General features: G+C 40.9%; 1 protein-coding gene across 4 annotated transcripts in view; it reads right to left on the reverse strand.

Annotated features, from left to right (window-relative positions):
* The window catches only part of LOC308121774 (cell adhesion molecule 2-like), a 205,900-nt gene that overhangs the window by 66,473 nt on the left and 121,575 nt on the right, over positions 1-17,852 (reverse strand). For 2 of the 4 annotated variants that reach the window (XM_080483240.1, XM_080483238.1), the window contains exon 2: positions 3,751-3,777. The exons of the other annotated variants lie outside the window; for them this stretch is intronic. In XM_080483240.1, coding sequence (XP_080339366.1) covers positions 3,751-3,777 — 27 coding nt within the window. The remainder of the gene's footprint in view (positions 1-3,750; positions 3,778-17,852) is intronic. 4 annotated transcript variants of the gene reach the window in all.

The raw sequence follows: 17,852 nt of genomic DNA on the forward strand, positions 1-17,852 counted from the left end.
CTTTTCTTTTTTTTTTTTTCCAAAAACAGCAAGATCCCAGATTCGTCTGTTCAATTTTTACAAGGACACAGAAGGCATTGCTTTGGCTGGAGTATGCAGCATATCAGGCCTCAGATATTCTGCTCTATTTCCTCTTTAAATACAAGGCCAAGTAATATTAGCAGGCGTCCACACACTTGCTGGCTTCGTTGGTTTTATAAATTAAATGTCATAAAAGCATAAGGTCAGAGAAATCAGATTTATTGTGGGTTTTTCTCGACCTGATATGGAGGGGAAAAAAAGCGCACTTGACTTCATCTTCTTTTTATCACAGGAAGGAATTCATTTCTCATGCTTTCATATGGGGCGAGCGCTGGATGATCGCAGGCTAAGGCGGCATTCATAAGGGAAATCAGACTAATCGCTGCTGCCACCAAAAACTCCCAAATTCCCCAAATCAACATGACACAGTGTGATTTTGTAATGTGTAGTGATATGTTGACAGATACTGTTCATTTAAGAGTGATCTGGGGAAATGATCCGCGCCCCAAGGGGGATCTGCAAGATTCAGTGGGCAGAGAGAGCTGGTTTTCAAAACACGCTCTCATCATTTGGCTGGTGTCAGGCTTAATTTACTGCGATGCTTTTTTTTTACTACATCTTCCAGTCAGGCCTTAGAATGGCGGGGTCGACACTGTTGATCTTCTCTCGGAGTTAAGCTCGCAGTGGCCTAACAGTGAATACATTTGAATATATAATTTGAAGAAAACTGCTATAAACAAAAAGTGACATGAGTGTGGACTATGTATTCTTAATGACATGATTTCATTTTATACTCCCTTCAACCCGTGTATCTCCAGAGAATGTGGTTAAAATGATTTCATTTTATTCAGTGGGGCAACCTGTGAAATGCTATAGGTTTGTAGTTGATTTATTTCAATATATGAATACTGATGAAGAAACAGACACAATATAGGTATTCTACATATAACTATCGGTTTTCTCAAGGTATGATTGAATTCAATTGGATCATTGAAAGTTATCCGCAACTGATACCTACCAAGTTTTTATACATGTTTTGTATGTTTTTATTTTATCTCGCGTTACTGTTACCACAGTTGTCATATGGAGGTCTCCCACGTCACAGTAAGACTTCTTAGTCAAATAGAGATTAAATACATGAAAGAGAATACAATTAGGTTTAAAAAAAACAACAAACTAAAACAGAATAGATTATGTCACAAAAGTTGCTCTATAAATACCAGAATCTGTGTCAGAAGTGTCGCTTCTTCATGTGATAACCTGAACCTAACCATTGACATACTTGCACGACTCTCAATCCAAATAACACCGATGATAAATACCACACCTTGCTTCACACTCGATTCTGTTTCAAAGGCAGGGTAAAGGTATTTAAAAGATGTCTTTCTTGCAGAGACACCTTGTGTACTGGTGCAATGTGCATCTTATCTTTGGCTTGCATTTCTTTTGTGCTCATTTACAACTCTGACAGGTGACGCCATTATGTTGTCACATTTTCTAAAATTAACCCAGATTTAATCTTCCACCAGAAAACTGAAAGAAAAAGAAAAAAAAAAAAAAAAAAAAAAAGAAGATGAGAGGAGACAGAGGAAACTCATGCTCGGGTTCAATCTCTGCTGCTGAGTTTAGTAATTGGACAGACTATACATGCATTTACCAAATAATAAAGAGCCCTAACCAACTACTCAATCCTTCAGTCACACACCTACTGACAAATCCCAAGCTTCAACTCAGCCTTTCTCCACCCACTGATCAGCATGAATCTTATCTGGCTTGTTATGTTTTCCGACCAATGGCCTCATTATAAGGGTAAGAGAAGCAGGATGGAGACATGTGCTTGACTCTGATCTACACATCCTCTGTTCCCCTATTAAGGGTGCAATGGATTTCCTATAGTGTCACAGTAAGACAGAAAACAATGATAGTCAGGTTAGGGGAAGCCTTGCAAGAAAGGAAGCGCTCAGCAGTGATTGAGACACCGATCTGACAATCAAACAAACCCAGTTGATTGTTGATCACGACAGAGCCGGTTTCAGTGCACTGTGCATGCAGATAAAGCGAGGAAGTATGCAAATACTGCAGTAAAGCGTAGGGTATTACTATAAACATCACCATTACTATTGCTACAGAAAGTGAAAGGTGAACAAAACGGAAGACAGGACTGCTGGAGAGGGAATGAGAGCGGCACCAAACCGGTGATAGCACAATAGGCAAAAGCTTGATTTAATGTTGTTTGGTAAACAGGAACAGTTGCACTGCTTTTGTTTACCCGGGGAAACGCGCCACATGGATAGGTGCATATGGGCAAAAAACAATAGCTGAACAAAAAGAGCATGCTTTAAAAAAAATAAGTCGAAAGAATACAATTTTTTCAATGCGGCTGTCGATGGCTCAGCCTCAGAAATAAGACAATGAGCCATCGTTCGCTACCTCCCTTTGGAATCACTTCATTTTGAAAAGAGCAAGCAAGGTGATACGCTGTGATTCTTCAAATATCGAATTCTCAAGCAACATATACTATTAAGAGAAAATATCACCAAGATTTGCCTTCAAACATCCGATATGAACGTCAGACATTCAACAAACAAATGAAACCAGGTGCCTTCATACAACAATAGGTTTCTCTTTTCCATCACCTCTAGGTGGCAGTGATGTAATTGGTAAGTAATTGTCTCACAGAAAAAAAAAAAAGCAAAAAAAAAAGCACCAAACCAAGTTGAGTTTTATGACAGCAGGCTAGCAAGCAACCAATGGTTGAATCGGAACACATTCAACTCAGGAAAAAAAATAGAACTGTCAAAAAATGTAATTAAAAAAAATACTCAATTCTACAGAATAAGATACATGCAATAAAGTTTCATCGCGCTTCTTCTTTAACTTCTAACTCTTACAAACAAATCACATGATTTGTCTGTGTTCATTTGTCAAAGAAGGAACCCAAACAGAAGGAGCCGATCGTTGTGGGTGTCTAAATTTACAGTTTTTGTGAAACATGTGTACAGAAGCACACAAAATAAAATCAGGTCATCTCTTCTTCAATAAAAACCGCCTCCCCTCCCTGACACTCTGTAATGCCTGCTCACTGACATCTTGCAGACGCAGTGAAAAATGGAGAAGATTTGATCTTTGTAATTTACTGCCACCTTTCCATTACCAATGGTAAAGGACAATGTCAAAGAATTAAATGCCCAAATATTCGTGCCATGACATTGGACTGTCCTGTTCAGTCTTTCTGAGTTGAGATCATTTACGGTATAAGTAAATTTCCATTGACATAAAGATAAGCTTTTAGTCGCAACGGTGGTACAAATTTAAAACTTCACAACACATTAGAATTTCAAATGAATCACTCTTGCTCAGTCATATTCTTCTGTTTGGGTAGTGACAAGTAAGCAATTAATGTGCGGGGCTGTTTTGTGGGCTGACGAAACCACATTAAAAAATCTCATTAAAACAAAATAGTATATTTGAAAGCTGAAATAAAATTCAAAATGACTGTATGACAAAAATGTTAAAAATGCTCTCCGAGCCTTTAGAAAATGCCATGCACAAATGAGGATATGATTTTTTGCCAAAATAGGGTTCCGGAGAATTCAAGCAGACAACCAAACACAATCAAACGAGTGATTTTTTTTTTTGGTTGGTCAAAAAAGGAAGCGTTTTGTTTCGTTGGTCGCTTTTGGGCTTGAGTTTGGCACAGCATGGTAAACAGCAGCAGCCACAACTCACCTCGGACTTTGCCTTTTGAAGCCATCACTGCAGTTCCCAAGTAGGAAAAAGAAGTTGGATGGACAGCAAGAGAGAGGCATGTGTCAGAAAAAAAGAGGAGAAAGACAAAGACAAAGAGGACAGAGCAACTGGTTAGATAACTGTTGGAACAGCAGCGGGTCTGTATCTGTCGCATACGTGCAGAAACAGCATTGTCTTTATCTGGAATGTCAGTCACACTGGCTGAACCCTCCGCCCGCCGATCGTTCAACCCTGAAAGAGAATGTCCTGGTTTGGCTCATCAGCAAATTGAGAGCTTACAGTGTGGCACCTTTTAATTAGTCGTGTCACATCATCTGGATCATACAAGCGGGCTTGTTGCTTTCTAATGAGCTCGCAAGACCCATAACGATATGGGCATACTGTACATATCATGCTCTTGATTAGTGCTGTTGTGCTTCGTTTGATTTCAAGTGGAAATTAGAGACTTTATTAAAAAAAAGGTTACGGTTGTTTTGGTTTTTCTTCTTCTTTTTTCCTTGCCTTTGTTGCGTGAAAGCTTCTGTCTTATGAGGACATGCAAGCGATTTGCATGTTTGCATATGCAGATAACGGTCACGCAGACGCACACCTTTGCACTGTGATTTTACGCAGTGACTGACAGCACTATAATCAGCGGAGAGAAGCACGGAGAGGTCTGTTGTCTTGTCGAGAGTTTGCCATGATATGGGAGGATTCAATAAGCAATCTGGAGAGAACCACATAGCCACATCATGAAACAATAGGAGCCACACTACAGAGGATCTAACCAACACGTGATCGACGTCCCATCTTAAACACAGAGGAGAACCAAATAAACAGCATAGATTGTCTATTAGTGTGCCGGGGTGTGCGTCTGTATTTGTGTGTGTATCCTGAGGGAATGACTCTTATGCTTCACACACACTGCTTTGCCAAATTGATGGATCTATTGGAATGCCTCCAGTGAGCCTGAAAACGTGTTACAGCTCTAAGAGACAGCGCCGGAAAAAATGAGCGAGGTAGAACAAAGAGAATGTCACTGCAGGTGCAGAGTCTGCGGGTTATAAAAATTATTGTAGCTTCTTTTCTATGAGAGATTTATGAACCACCAACCCTGTAAACAACAACTTTTAATGCAAAATCTGAAATTAGATGTCGGAGCGACACGCGGAAACCGAATCCGGAAAAGCAAGCCTGGAGACACAAACCAGCTGCTTGACGGTGTGACCACTCCTTCAACTCTCGCAAAGATAGTGCTTTGTTTATTTTTCGGCGCCATTAAATCCTGATATCCAATTTCCAGTGGCTGATGGAGATGATTATGCTTTGTTAGTACTATTTCACAACTTGCCAAGGTGCAAGATAGAGTGACGAAGTGAGAATATGAAAAAGAGAAATGAATGCATTTGTGGAATTGGTGTTTTCTTCTTCTAATACAACTAATTTACACACTTGTTTTGGTCTTCGGCATCACGGTAAATTCAGTGGCGCACCACGGGGGGGAGGGGGGGGTAAGAGTGGAAGTAAAGGAAAAAGCAATTAAGTTGGAGAAAAATATTTGCGAGCAGAAAGCATATTGTTCAACACAGACATAAATGCACACACATGCAGTGCAATTTTCACACATCGCTGCTGTGTCACTGGTCAAGAGGGAGAGGGCCCAGCACAGAGACAGGGCAGTGAGTGTCACATCTCTGCCAACGTCGCCTTTTCCATGAGACTGATGGCTTTGTGAAATATTCCCTCAGCAAAGTCTGACCTGGCGCTATCCCTGCCTTTCATCCCCGCTGTCAAGGTATGAGTTTCCTGTCACAACTGTGGCTCTATGATCTCTTCCAGTTGAAACTTACACAGAAAAAGGACATGTCACAGAGGGAGAAAAAACAAGAGGGAAAAACATATACGCTTTTACAGCTCTTCACTCTCAACAACAGATGCATGCATGGCTATAAGGAGAGAGAGAGAGAGAGAGAGAGAGAGAGAGAGAGAGAGAGAGAGAAAGAGAGAGAGAGAGAGAGAGAGAGAGAGAGGGGACAAGCAGCGAAGAAGAGAGAAAAATGGAGTTGGAGTCTTATTCAGGAGACACTACACTTGTATCTCAGTATTACAGTTACTAAGCAACCAATACAACAGTTCTGTAAGTCAAGCTGAAATTGCATAAAACACTTTTCAATCCACTCTCTCATTCCCCAATTTCACCATACAGTGAGCAGAGTATTCCCAATTGATTACACAATGGCCACCTCTCGTGTGCGCTCTGTAGTCAACACTGATTGGACTGAATACACTGAGGACAGGAGAGAAACACCTGGATGAGGTCGAATTTACCTTTTTTTTTTGTGGGCATTGTACATTGCTACGTTTGAAACTAACAGTATTGGCATTCTTCCTTTGTTCCCCAACTGGACTTTGTTTTGTTTAAAAAACAACAACAACCCTAATCTACAACAGCTACACCAGCAGCGCATATTGAAGTTGACTTGCGGGTGGACGCTTCCCTCTTTCTGTTGGCCGTGCAACAAGGTGGTTGTTTGCTATTAAACGTGAAGAAAATGGAGAGAACTCGACTTCCGCATGGACTGATGACGCATCGGGTGCTATCAGGGGTGACTCTCAACTATAAAATTACCGATATGGACGAAAAAAACTGGAATACGGACCGTGCGTCATACCACTACGGGGGCCACCATGTTTGTTTCCACGCGCATGAGCAGAAGGAACTATTTATCATGGGGGTGGAATTTCATTGTGCAGTAACAGCGCTCTGTTGCCTCCGGCAGTCTCTGCTGGGGGGAATCGTAACCGTGAAAGAAACGTTCCACCTTGGGAGCCGGTATTAAAACCTCATGGACGCAGTGGATCTGCACACCGGGTGTCACGTGAACGGACGCCCCCAAAAGTGAAGGAAGTTTTGCGGATACACTCGCGTTCGCTGCATTTGTTGAAAATGTTTATTTAAATTGTTGCAAAGAATTATAGTAATGGCATCAACACAAAATACACCAATAGCTATCTTTTCCAAGCGTTAGGCAAACCAGGCTTGAAGCTATTGGACTAACTACTGTGTAAACACCCACACTCTACCTGACAGAATGAAATGTGAGTGACTGTATGGCGGTGAAACAGAGAAGCTCCGAGTTGCAAGCAGGTTGTTCCGCGTCTCTGTAACCACCAGCGGGGCGCCGTCATAAATAAACTGTGTGATAGTTCATACAGACACCACCTACTGCTACATGTACACACGCACGCACGCACGCACGCACGCACGCACGCACGCACGCACACACACACACACACACACACACACAGCAGTGATCACAGTATCTCCTGAGGGTAAAAGTCTCCTGGGAGGACGCATGTTCTATCGCGACATCCTTCCTGTTTTCCCCACTTCATTTCCGTCTCAATTCTGCCTTCCTCAACTTGTGTCATTCAGGAGTTTGTCTCACCTCCCTTTTTGTATATTCCCTGCCTCCTGATTAACACTTTCTTCCCCTGCATCCTACTCCGCTTCCCACTACAGCATTTCCTAACCCCTCAGGCTACCTTTCTCACAGTGGCAGATATATTCAGATTCTGTCAGTGCAGTGAAAAGCCTATGGAGATCGATGTGTGCAGCGTGGCTCTCTGAGCTGTCACATGCCATGATGGAGAGTTTAGCTTATCTTTCGTACAGCAGCAGCTGTTTTGCCGTATGTCTGATGTACTCCAGGCCCTTGGAATCCAACCAATATTCCACCGGTGAGCAGATTGCTTTAAAGCCTTAACACACTCTTTGTCACCTTATGACTTGGCTGTACATGGAGCCATCAATCGACGGATACACATAAGAGCATAAAAACATTGCGGAAAAATACACATCGTGTCAAATATTCATGGTGAGCTGTACATGCATTTGTGTCTATTTTGATTTAAAGAATCATCAGCAGAAAAATTGCCCCCAAATGAATAAGCAAATGTATTTAAATCTCAATTGATTTAGCACCAAATATATTTAAATCTTATTTCATTTGGCATGGCTTTTGCTAAGGGCTGCAATTCATCTCCGGGTAATAGCAGAGATGGTAAACAGTGTTAATAGATGGAATCAAGCTTACTTAACGCAGCTTATTGTCACCATACTGCCTGCTTTATTAGATCAGTCTACCACACCCTTGTTTTCTCACATCACAGGGAGACACACATCTGTTTATTTTGTCATTTAATCTAGCATATTTGATTTCCAGTCCTTAACACAATTACACATATACACCCTGTCTGCGGTGGAATCATCTGCTCATAAACCGACGGATCGTAAAACACACACAAAGACGTGCAGAGGCTCACATGATGATGACACATACAGACACTTCATAACATTTGTTACGATGGTCGACAGCAGTGCTTATGGTTTCAGAGAGAACGCCTTTTAGAGGCTGGGTTTTTTTTTTTTGCATGCTAGAAGTCTGGTGAGTCACCAGCACCAGACCATGTGTGATTAGCACCAGGCAATCTGGCCTCAGAGAGTGTCTTCGTAGTTGCCTGTGTTCTTGCTGTTCACTTACAAAACAATCCAATCTTATGTGGATGGTATAGGCTCGTGACATTTAAAAAATCCAACTTTGTTATACATTGTCAACTGCATGCCCCCTTTGTAAAGCAGTTTCAAATAAGAGGACCTCTGGGTGGTTGCAATAGTTCAGAGAAGGTTAAGAAGCATATGAATCAAGGTCTGGGGATGTGTGAGAATAATAAATATGACTCAAGACAATAGAAAAAGTGTTGTTGACTCCCCCCCCCCCCCCCCCCCAAACTTGTGTGCAATGCTACGGCAAGTATGGAGACGCAGCCTGAAGGCAAAATGCAAAGATGACTCACAGGATTCATCACTTATTGCTGATGGCCACTGGCCTCCAGCTAAACACTGCAAAAAACACAAATAGCCCACATGTGCCGGCTTTTCACTACTTCTGTTACTTCCGTATGGAGGTTAAGCACAAAAAGGCATACCTTTATCCAAACACAATTTTTACTGTTTGTTTGCATGGGAATGTAAGTGGGATTTGATGGAAGTGAGACTACAAGTAGAACAAAGCAGCAGTGTTTCTCTCCCTTCATAAACATATGGTAATTCCTAATCAAACCACCTGTTAGCTTTTAAGATTTTCTCAGCTTTAGTTAATTAATTGCATTAATACATAGACAAATAGTGGCATAAATACATACAAACAAATAATGAAAGCATGCACAGGAAGACATAATGTTAAAAAGCACATTTATTTAAAAATAAAATATGCCCTGTGCCCTTTGGCAGCCCCTAAAACACTCTACTTTACCTTAAATTCAGTATCATATGCTACATTAAATAATTGAGTGCATTAAGCAGATATATACATCTATATCACTAATCGAATTTTCCTTTATTTGCTTTGAGGAGACAACTTTATACACTGTTACAGGATATGTCTCGAACTGTGATTAAAGTATATCAACACATTACACTTATATGCAGAGTATAAAGTGAAATAATGCATGTATTCACTCATGTAAAGTGGAGTGAACGCTGACACGCCTGCATTCTGCCTTTACAGATCTAATAAAGGTCAGTTTTGCTTGAAATTGTCAGATATGTTTATTTAACTATATGTTGATACTTTGAGGTTGTAGTTTGCAGTAATGTTGAGCCAAATTGTATTATATAGAGAGCTCTTTGTAGGAGCTTTGCCACATCATTAACTTTAATAAAAGAGACAGAATATTAGTTCAACTATTACTACACTATTGGGAGGCCAAAAAATGTAATTAAGTTCACGCTTATTTTTTGAGTAGAGGTTAGCATAAAGTTAGCAATGTTAATTTGTCAATGTCAATGACTCAATTACAAACACAAAGTCAGTTGGGAACCATTTTTTTGTCCATTATTGTTATTGATTCATTCCTTAACGTTAATATTTATTCACCTAGTAGCAGTGCCTGTGCTCTGTATATTGATAACCATTACAAAAAGAATTACAAAGTTTCTTGAATTGTAAAGAAACACACTTGCTATGGTCACGACCCACAGTTAGTTTATAAGGAGGAGGGCTCGGTGACAGTGGCCTGGTGGTTTTAATGTCAAGACATTTAGGGTTCCAGCTCCTTCTTCACTTGACTTCACAGCTGTTCTATAGGAAAGGTCAAAGCATGCGCAGTGCCACAGAAACACTGTGCGTGGACTACTGACTACATCTGCACGTATTCACACGAGCACAGCACTTATACTATACAAAGTAAATCATGTAGTTTTACAAAATGTGCTGGCACACCACAAAGGATTTATTCACAGAATGTACATGCTTGCTGCTGCGTATTGTGTGCTCCCACCAGACCTCATCAGAAACAACTGCGGTTCTGCAGTGAGTACTGTACAGAAACCTGCACTGATCTTATCCCCCAGTTGATATATCATATTAATTACCTGGGACACTTCTAGACAAATATAGAGCTTGGAGCTATCATGTTTTATCTGGATGGGGCACGGTTCCGTGATATTAAACATCAAAGACTTGACTTGGGAAAAGCAATTGCAAGAAAATATGTTTTCTTCAATATTACGACCCAAACGGTTAACCCTGCTTTCAAAGCTGTAGGCTTTGAGGCACAGCTAAAGCCGCATAGTCTGTTTTGCGCAGAGCAAAACCTGGGAAACCAATCAACATTAAGTTATCATTATTTCTATCATAGTGAGATTACTTACAAAACGCATTGGGTTTTTCTTTTCACACAGAGACGTGAATTGTCCCTGAACACACACTGAGATATACAGTAGAAGATTGCTGGCATAGTCTCTGTGTGATATCATTTAGTATTTACAAATGTAAGTATGTAGTTGACAGTATATATTATAATCAAGGTCGAAGGTCCTGTTCATATTTCACTTTCTCCGCAGGTACAATTTGCTGCCAGTCACCGCTCTCCATTGTTTATTGCCATGCGATATTCTCTTGAATATTCTCTGAAAGCAACAGTAACCTTTCCGTGGTTGTGTTCTATTTAGACAAAGAGGTCCATGCTTTGGTCATTTAGAGCTGTACGTTACAGCCACCTCGCTGTGTTGGGAGGTAATGTATACCTACAGCAATCTTTATGAGACAGCAGAAAGCCAACCTCATCTTGTTGACTCAGGAGAAACACAAGAGGCCACAATCCATGAGGTCTGTCTCAAGCTATGAGCGGGAGCTGAGAAACTACCAAACCCCTGTAATACAAATTAAAGAAAGGAGGAATCAACGTACATTGTGATTGTGATGCTCAAGATAACTTTCCGTTCGATGGGTGACATAATTCATTCATTGATGTTTAATACCGACTTTCTTCAACTTAAGGTTGCAGGGACAAAATCTAAGCTGATGGGAACAACGGGAGCACACTGTGTAAAGTTTATCACAGGCCTAACATACTATTAGAAACACAAGTGCATCCACCCCACACACACAAGTAAAACAGGCAAACTCGGGCTCGGTTTACGTGATGGCGATCAACTAAAAACAGCATCGCTTCCGTGTTTCCAGTTCAGAGTTTTTGTATTCAGATGGCAACCCTTTCAAAACAATCGCTGTACACGTGAAAATGTTGACAATACTGTAGTTTGGCCAGTAGTTGGTGCTGTTTTTGGAATTCAACTACCCAGTCATTCATTCATTGCCATATGGTGTAATAAATGTACACTTTGTTGGATAAGCACCGTTAAACTGAAAAGAGCGAGCAGCACAAACATTCTGTCATTATTATTGATCTACTCGTGCATATGCAGAACTCTTCACGATGATTGCAGTGTGCAAGTGCAGAACCCCGAGTTCTGTTTTCAATCGCTCTGAATGCAGTTGTGTAAAAAAACAAACATCCAAAATGCAACAAACGTCACAATATGGCCTCTGAGCAGCAACTATGACAGCATCATATCACAGTTATTTTGAAAGCAGTTTTATGTTTTATTAGGTCACTGTGGTGCACATCGTTTTTATTCATCATAATGTGCTGAACGGTTCAAAGGACTGGAGCAAAAAAAGAGAGGAGATAAAATGAGTTCAACTTTCAGTCTAGTCATTTCATAAAAACTGCCCTTTGACAACCGAACACAAATGTAGGGACACGCAGGCCTATAGCTCTCTTTCTCTGTCACACAGAAAGAGAGAGAGAGAGCCCATAAACTTTTGCCATTTAAAGCAGTAAAACAAAAATCCTTCTGGACTTGAGGAGCACATTTCAATTTCCACAAAACACCCGGGGGGTATTAAAATCATGAATCTCCTCAACAAGAAAAGTCAAACATATATTGCTATAGGATGATGGACCTGAATGAATACACATATATTTGCAGACACTCCTGAACACACGCACACACGCACGCACGCACGCACGCACGCACGCACAGTACCGAAGTGCTTCTACTGTTGGATGATGGACAGTCGAGGTACAGCCTATAACTCAGTAGATGCTTTCTGTTTCCTCTGCCTCTTCAAATGAACAGTTCAGAAGGTGAGGTTATATTGTGATCGATGCCTTGGGGGTAACAAATGACTTCCTCCAGACAAAGCTTTGAAGTGGATGTGGTCACCAACTTGTAATCTCCAGCCATTTGTCTGTGGGGGGGTGGGTGGGGGGTGGGGGATTTTCTGAAGAAAACTTCCAGATAATACAAGCTTCATTTTTTACCCCACACAGAGGTCAAATCCCTACAGGATAAGGAGTTATGAGGGAGTAATGCTTTATTCAGTATCATGTGCTCTTTTTAATTCAAACATACGGAACATGCTATATTTCTGGGGGATTTTCAATTTTTGTGGCCTTATCCTTACTGTTCCGGAGCGTGTTGAGGAGGGAAGCTTTCATCCTCGGTAGAGAGGAACACATAGCGTCTGGAAAATGCCTCCTCCCCTTGATAGTGAGACTTTGATCAAAAATGTGTCATAGCATTTTGCTCGAGCTGAATTATTCAAAGGTCAGTGAACAAAGGCTTGTTTGTGCTCTGTTGCCTTACAAAGGGTAGAATGATGGTAAATTGGCAAAGTGTTCGCTGTGTCTCTGTAGGGAGCTGACCGGTGAGCCTCACCCTCAAGGGACCATTTGGCATCAAACAGCGCAAGCTCCCTGTGATTGTTACTGCTTCAGCCATCGCCAGGCTGTTACCTCATATTTTCAAACCATCACCTTTATATCCCATTCTTTTTAGGGTATTGTGTTTCTGTGGCTCTCCTGCAGGTTGAGGAGACAATACACTTTTACCAAAAGAGAGGCTGGGAGCTTTGGCCCTGTGGGGCTATGCAAGCCTGATGAATGCTGCATATAAGTAAGCCTGTCACTGAGTGTTTTACTTTAAGCGACTCCATATTTACATGCAGGCGTGTGTGCCAGTGTTGAGTGCAGCAGTGCATTGAGTCTTCTGTAAAGACGGCAATCAGGAATCTCTGGGGTATCGGGGTAGACCACATCTATAACGGGTTAGAAGAAGAAACGCCTCAGAGATAGGTGTGGATTGAAGCCCCTGGCTGTAGTTTCTCCCCTTTTATTTCTACATTCAAAAGCTCTCTCCTTTAACAATTTTAAGTGTTATTTTTTTTTTCTTTCTTTCAAAATCAATCAACAATGCACGACGTGTGTTGTTCCTTCCCTGATGGGATAAGAGCAAGGAGGAGAATGGGAAGGCAAAGGAAAGGTGGACGAGAGCAGAGGTAAAAGAAATTGGCTAACCTTGGTGCTTGCGTGTGTGTAACACCGTTCATTACACTTCTACAGCATCCATTATTTACCCAATGTTTCTTAACAGCTGAAGCACGTGTGTGTGTGTGGGTGATGTGGACTCATGTTAATGAAATACATAAATATACACAAGATATACCAACAATCACATGGGAGTGATCGGAGATTGCAGTACAGTTTCTAATGAAGCTGCTATATTGAGGTAAGTAGTGCAGCAATGCACCAGTTTCCTAAGGGAGGTGTGTGTGTGTGTGTGTGTGTGTGTGTGGGGGGGGGGGGGGGGGGGGGGGTAATCTTTACAGTATGTGAAGTAGAAATGTGTGAAACAATACTTGACAGGTTTTATTTTCTTGCAAAAGTGTGCATATTATCTCCTAAAGATACTTTTTGAAGCGTGGTAGAAACAAACACACAAACATAACAGCGTTAAGGACTGATTTCCCACATGACCAAATAGATATCATGGATTTGATTTTTAAGTTGTTCGGTTAAACGAGGAATATACTACACACATATCCTGCAGATTTACCACTTTGGCAGGCGAAAAGCATTTTGCACGGTGAGTTACTTTCACCTATTCACACGCACATTCAGATCTAGTATGTAAGGTGCTCATTTCATCCTCAGTTATTTCTACTCCTACCATTTGTGTGTGTTTTGAACCACTTTATATTTGCCTATATATTATGGAGTTGATTTAAAAAGCTGTTCTCATGCATCTGAATCTGTCATATCTGAGATATCTTAATTTCAGTGTAAATAATGATTTGTGAGGAATGTGTTTCATTTATTAGACAGTGCTTGGTAACATTTTAGATGATTTATAAGGTGCTATTGATTGATGGCAGTAAGAAGAGAAAACGTGACTATCCAAGTGCTGACACACCTTGCTTCATCCATTACCTCTCATCCAAGGCTGGGCGACATGAATAATTTCATTTCATGGCTAAGCTTATATTTACAGAAGAACAAAAGGAAAGCTGTGTTCAATTACCAAAGGTAAATTTTAACTCATCTAGGTCATTTCTAGCAAATTGAACTGGAACTAATTCCTTTCCAAGCATTGCAATTGAAGTAAAAAAAAAAAAAAAAAAAAAAAAAGGTAACTTGTTTGCTCACCCCCACCTCCCCATCAAATTAAAGTTGACCTCAACATGCTCTTATTATAGCTTTCCACGTGCTCGGGCCCATGGGAGCTGTGTACGGATGGGGGAGGGGGGTAGACACAGTCACGCTAAGCTGTGGTGCAGCCTCCACTGATGAAGGCACACAATCCGGCTCAGTCTTTTTAAAAAACAAAAATAATCACACACAAAACAAAATCATATTTCGGTCACTATTAAACACACCATACTACCATTTCCTGTCTGTGCTGGCTTTCATTTGTAAAAAAAAACCCCTCTCTCTTGTTTCGCTCTCTCCCTGTCTTTCTCGCCCATTTCAAAGGTGTAAATTGGACACAGATAATTGAACATTACTATCCTGGGAGGTAGCTGGCGCCATCTGCTAAATGTCCGCCCCCAACATCACAGTGCGCCACACAATGCACCCAAACAACACCACGCTGCACGTTTATGTGGGCATGCACGTGTCGTTCAGAGTTCAGAGTCCATTATTCCTTCAATATGGTACATGTGCGAACATTTAGCTTCACAGTGTGCTGATCACAATTCGTCATATTGTGTATCAGGACAATATTATGACAATATGAACTTTTTTTTTATTCCAATCAAATATTAAAGTAGACTGAAACCTCCTACATGCAAGCACTATTTTTGGTCTTAAAAACACAGAGTGTATGACGCTGCAGTTTTGTTGCTGCGCAGCTGCTGCAGTGCTGCAACTTGTTTACACTGAGCTCATTTTTACAGGAATAATGGACATCCATAGGTGCAAGTTTGTTTTTTATTTATCTGGTATAGTCTAAGTTATTAGTAAGGCAAGAATCATGCCAGTATCACCGTCACAGCTTTTCACTGAGCAATTTTCTGAGCACTGAATATGGCACATGTGGGAAAGATTTTATGTAGAATTTCTGTGTCAGCATGTCTCATGCAGGCAGTTTGGCTGCTCTAACCTGTTAACATAGGTGCCAAAAGGAAAAAAAAACAAAAAAAACGGAGATATTGAGATGCTCCGCTATGCCATGCAGCTGGTGTGTTGATGGGTCATATATTTCTGTACATTGCATTTGGTGTGTGCTCAACTATAGGGAGGGTTATCTGATATGAAGAGTTTTAGTATTTCATGCACCTTATTTACCTGTACAGCTCACTGTGATATTAATATTCAATACTAAAATCCAAAGAAGCTTTGACGTAAGATAAATAAGGTGTAACTGGCTCGTCATTCACGACCTACATGATTCGAAGAGAAAAACACAATGCTAGGAGGCTTCGCCGCTGATACAAACAGGCTTTCTTTGTAGTTGCAACTTTGGCTGCAACTTGCCGTCACTAGTTATCCACTAATTATGCTCCACCTCTTGTCTAACGGCTGGTATTGTTCATCCCTGATAGAAGGTTTACATAAATACTGAACACTCACTGAATTCCATGAGATTCCCAACAAAAACCCAATTATTGGCGGGGGCTGGATTATGATAGGTTATCCACACAAATAATGAGCAAGAATGCCTATGTGAATTTGTGAAAAGCCTTAATGGCCCTCTCCCTCTCTCCCGCTCTCTCTTCCTCGAACACACATGGCTGATTAGCAGTTGGCATTTTGTCTTGGCCATGTGCTAAATGAGAGCAGCAACATTACCATCTCAAAGATGCTCTTCTTGCCCAGTTAATGGTGGGGACACAATGGCTGCTCAAACACTTGATGGATCATTGAAGGATTATGTTATTTGGCTTTGTTCCTTTATGGTCACTTCATGCGTGCGCGTGCTCGTACGTGCACATGTGTCTGAGGGTGCGCATGAGGCAGGGGAGCCAGCAGCATCCTGTAGGTGCGGATTTCCACAGACCTCTCAATGGGAGCAATAATGTCAAGGAGCTGCAATGTCATATCCATCAGAGCTGACTTTCTGTCAGGCCAGACAAAGGTGTTGACACCTCAACACCACACAGTGAGTGAAGAGACCATTCAAATGTCAGTTACCTGACACATAGCCATGCTCTCATAGATGGGTGGTAGCCAGTGATTGTCAGTTGGTAACTCAGGAAAAAGGCCACCGCATATATAAAGCTCAAGTGGAGCAATCCGCTGAGATTTAATGAATGGATATGTTTTCATCCTCTACGGCAAGTATTCAGTCGGTACAATCACACCTGTCAACTCTGGCAAATCAGCACTTATGGAAATGAGGGACGCTGCCGCCAAAGCGCCACAGTCATCAAGAGACACTTGCAGATTGCTCAGTCGGGTGTAAGACTGTCAAATTACACAACTTTTTTTCTTTTTCTTTTCATTTTCCAACACAACAGTATCTTTAAACTTCACACTATACCTGCAAAACTAAACTTAGCAAACCCTCTTAGAGGAATAATTAAAAAAAAAAGACGTCTTCAATATGTGGATGCTACATAAATATAATTGTTACTCAAAACTTAATGAAAATTGAAATGTAAACATTAAATGGTTAAAAAAAAACAACAACATAGCTTCAGAGTTGGCACTCATACAGTCACAGTGGTTTGATTGCAGGCTGGAGGACCTTTCTGACTGAGGAGTGCATGTTCTCCATGTGCATATGTGGCTTTCCTCTGTATATTCCAGTTCAAGTTGCGTGCTTATTATGTAAATTGGTATTTTGAAATTAACAGTCGGTGTGGAAGAGCACATGTGATTGTGCGAAACTAAGGTCTGTGATCTGAGTTTCGGCCCTTGACCACCAAACCCCAAGTCGGGCTTAAGTGGCATAAAAGACGGCTGTATTGAGAAATATTCCTTCTCAGCTTTAGTTGAACAAGCCCAGGACATCAGGAATTGCTGTCAATTCCATATTTTTCATCAGACAAAGAAAACAGAAGTGCCTACAAGTATATACATAATGTGATTATGGCCATGTTAATCAATGATGAAGAGATATGATCTTGTTTGTGTAGATGAAAGATTTTTTTTATTTTTTTTAATCTTTTGCCAAAGACTGAGTTGATCAAACAGTGAAAGAAAAAGGAAGCGGTTTGTTTTTCCAACAGTAGCAGTTGGGTACGTGGGATAATCTTTGCAATCTTTCAATTACCTAAAGACAAATAAACTGTGTGGGTCTGGTCGAGCTGGCAGGAACATCACAGACCACAGACAAGATGACCTCTGAAGCCCCTCTAGAACTCACTTTGAGTGAACAACAAAACAAAAAGAAATAAAAACAAAACAAAAAACAAACCACACACACTTTGTACAGTAAAGTTTTACCCAGTGTCAACTGAAAATAA

Source organism: Lipophrys pholis (genome assembly GCF_963383615.2).
Source record: "Lipophrys pholis genome assembly, chromosome: 16".
NCBI lineage: Eukaryota > Metazoa > Chordata > Actinopteri > Blenniiformes > Blenniidae > Lipophrys > Lipophrys pholis.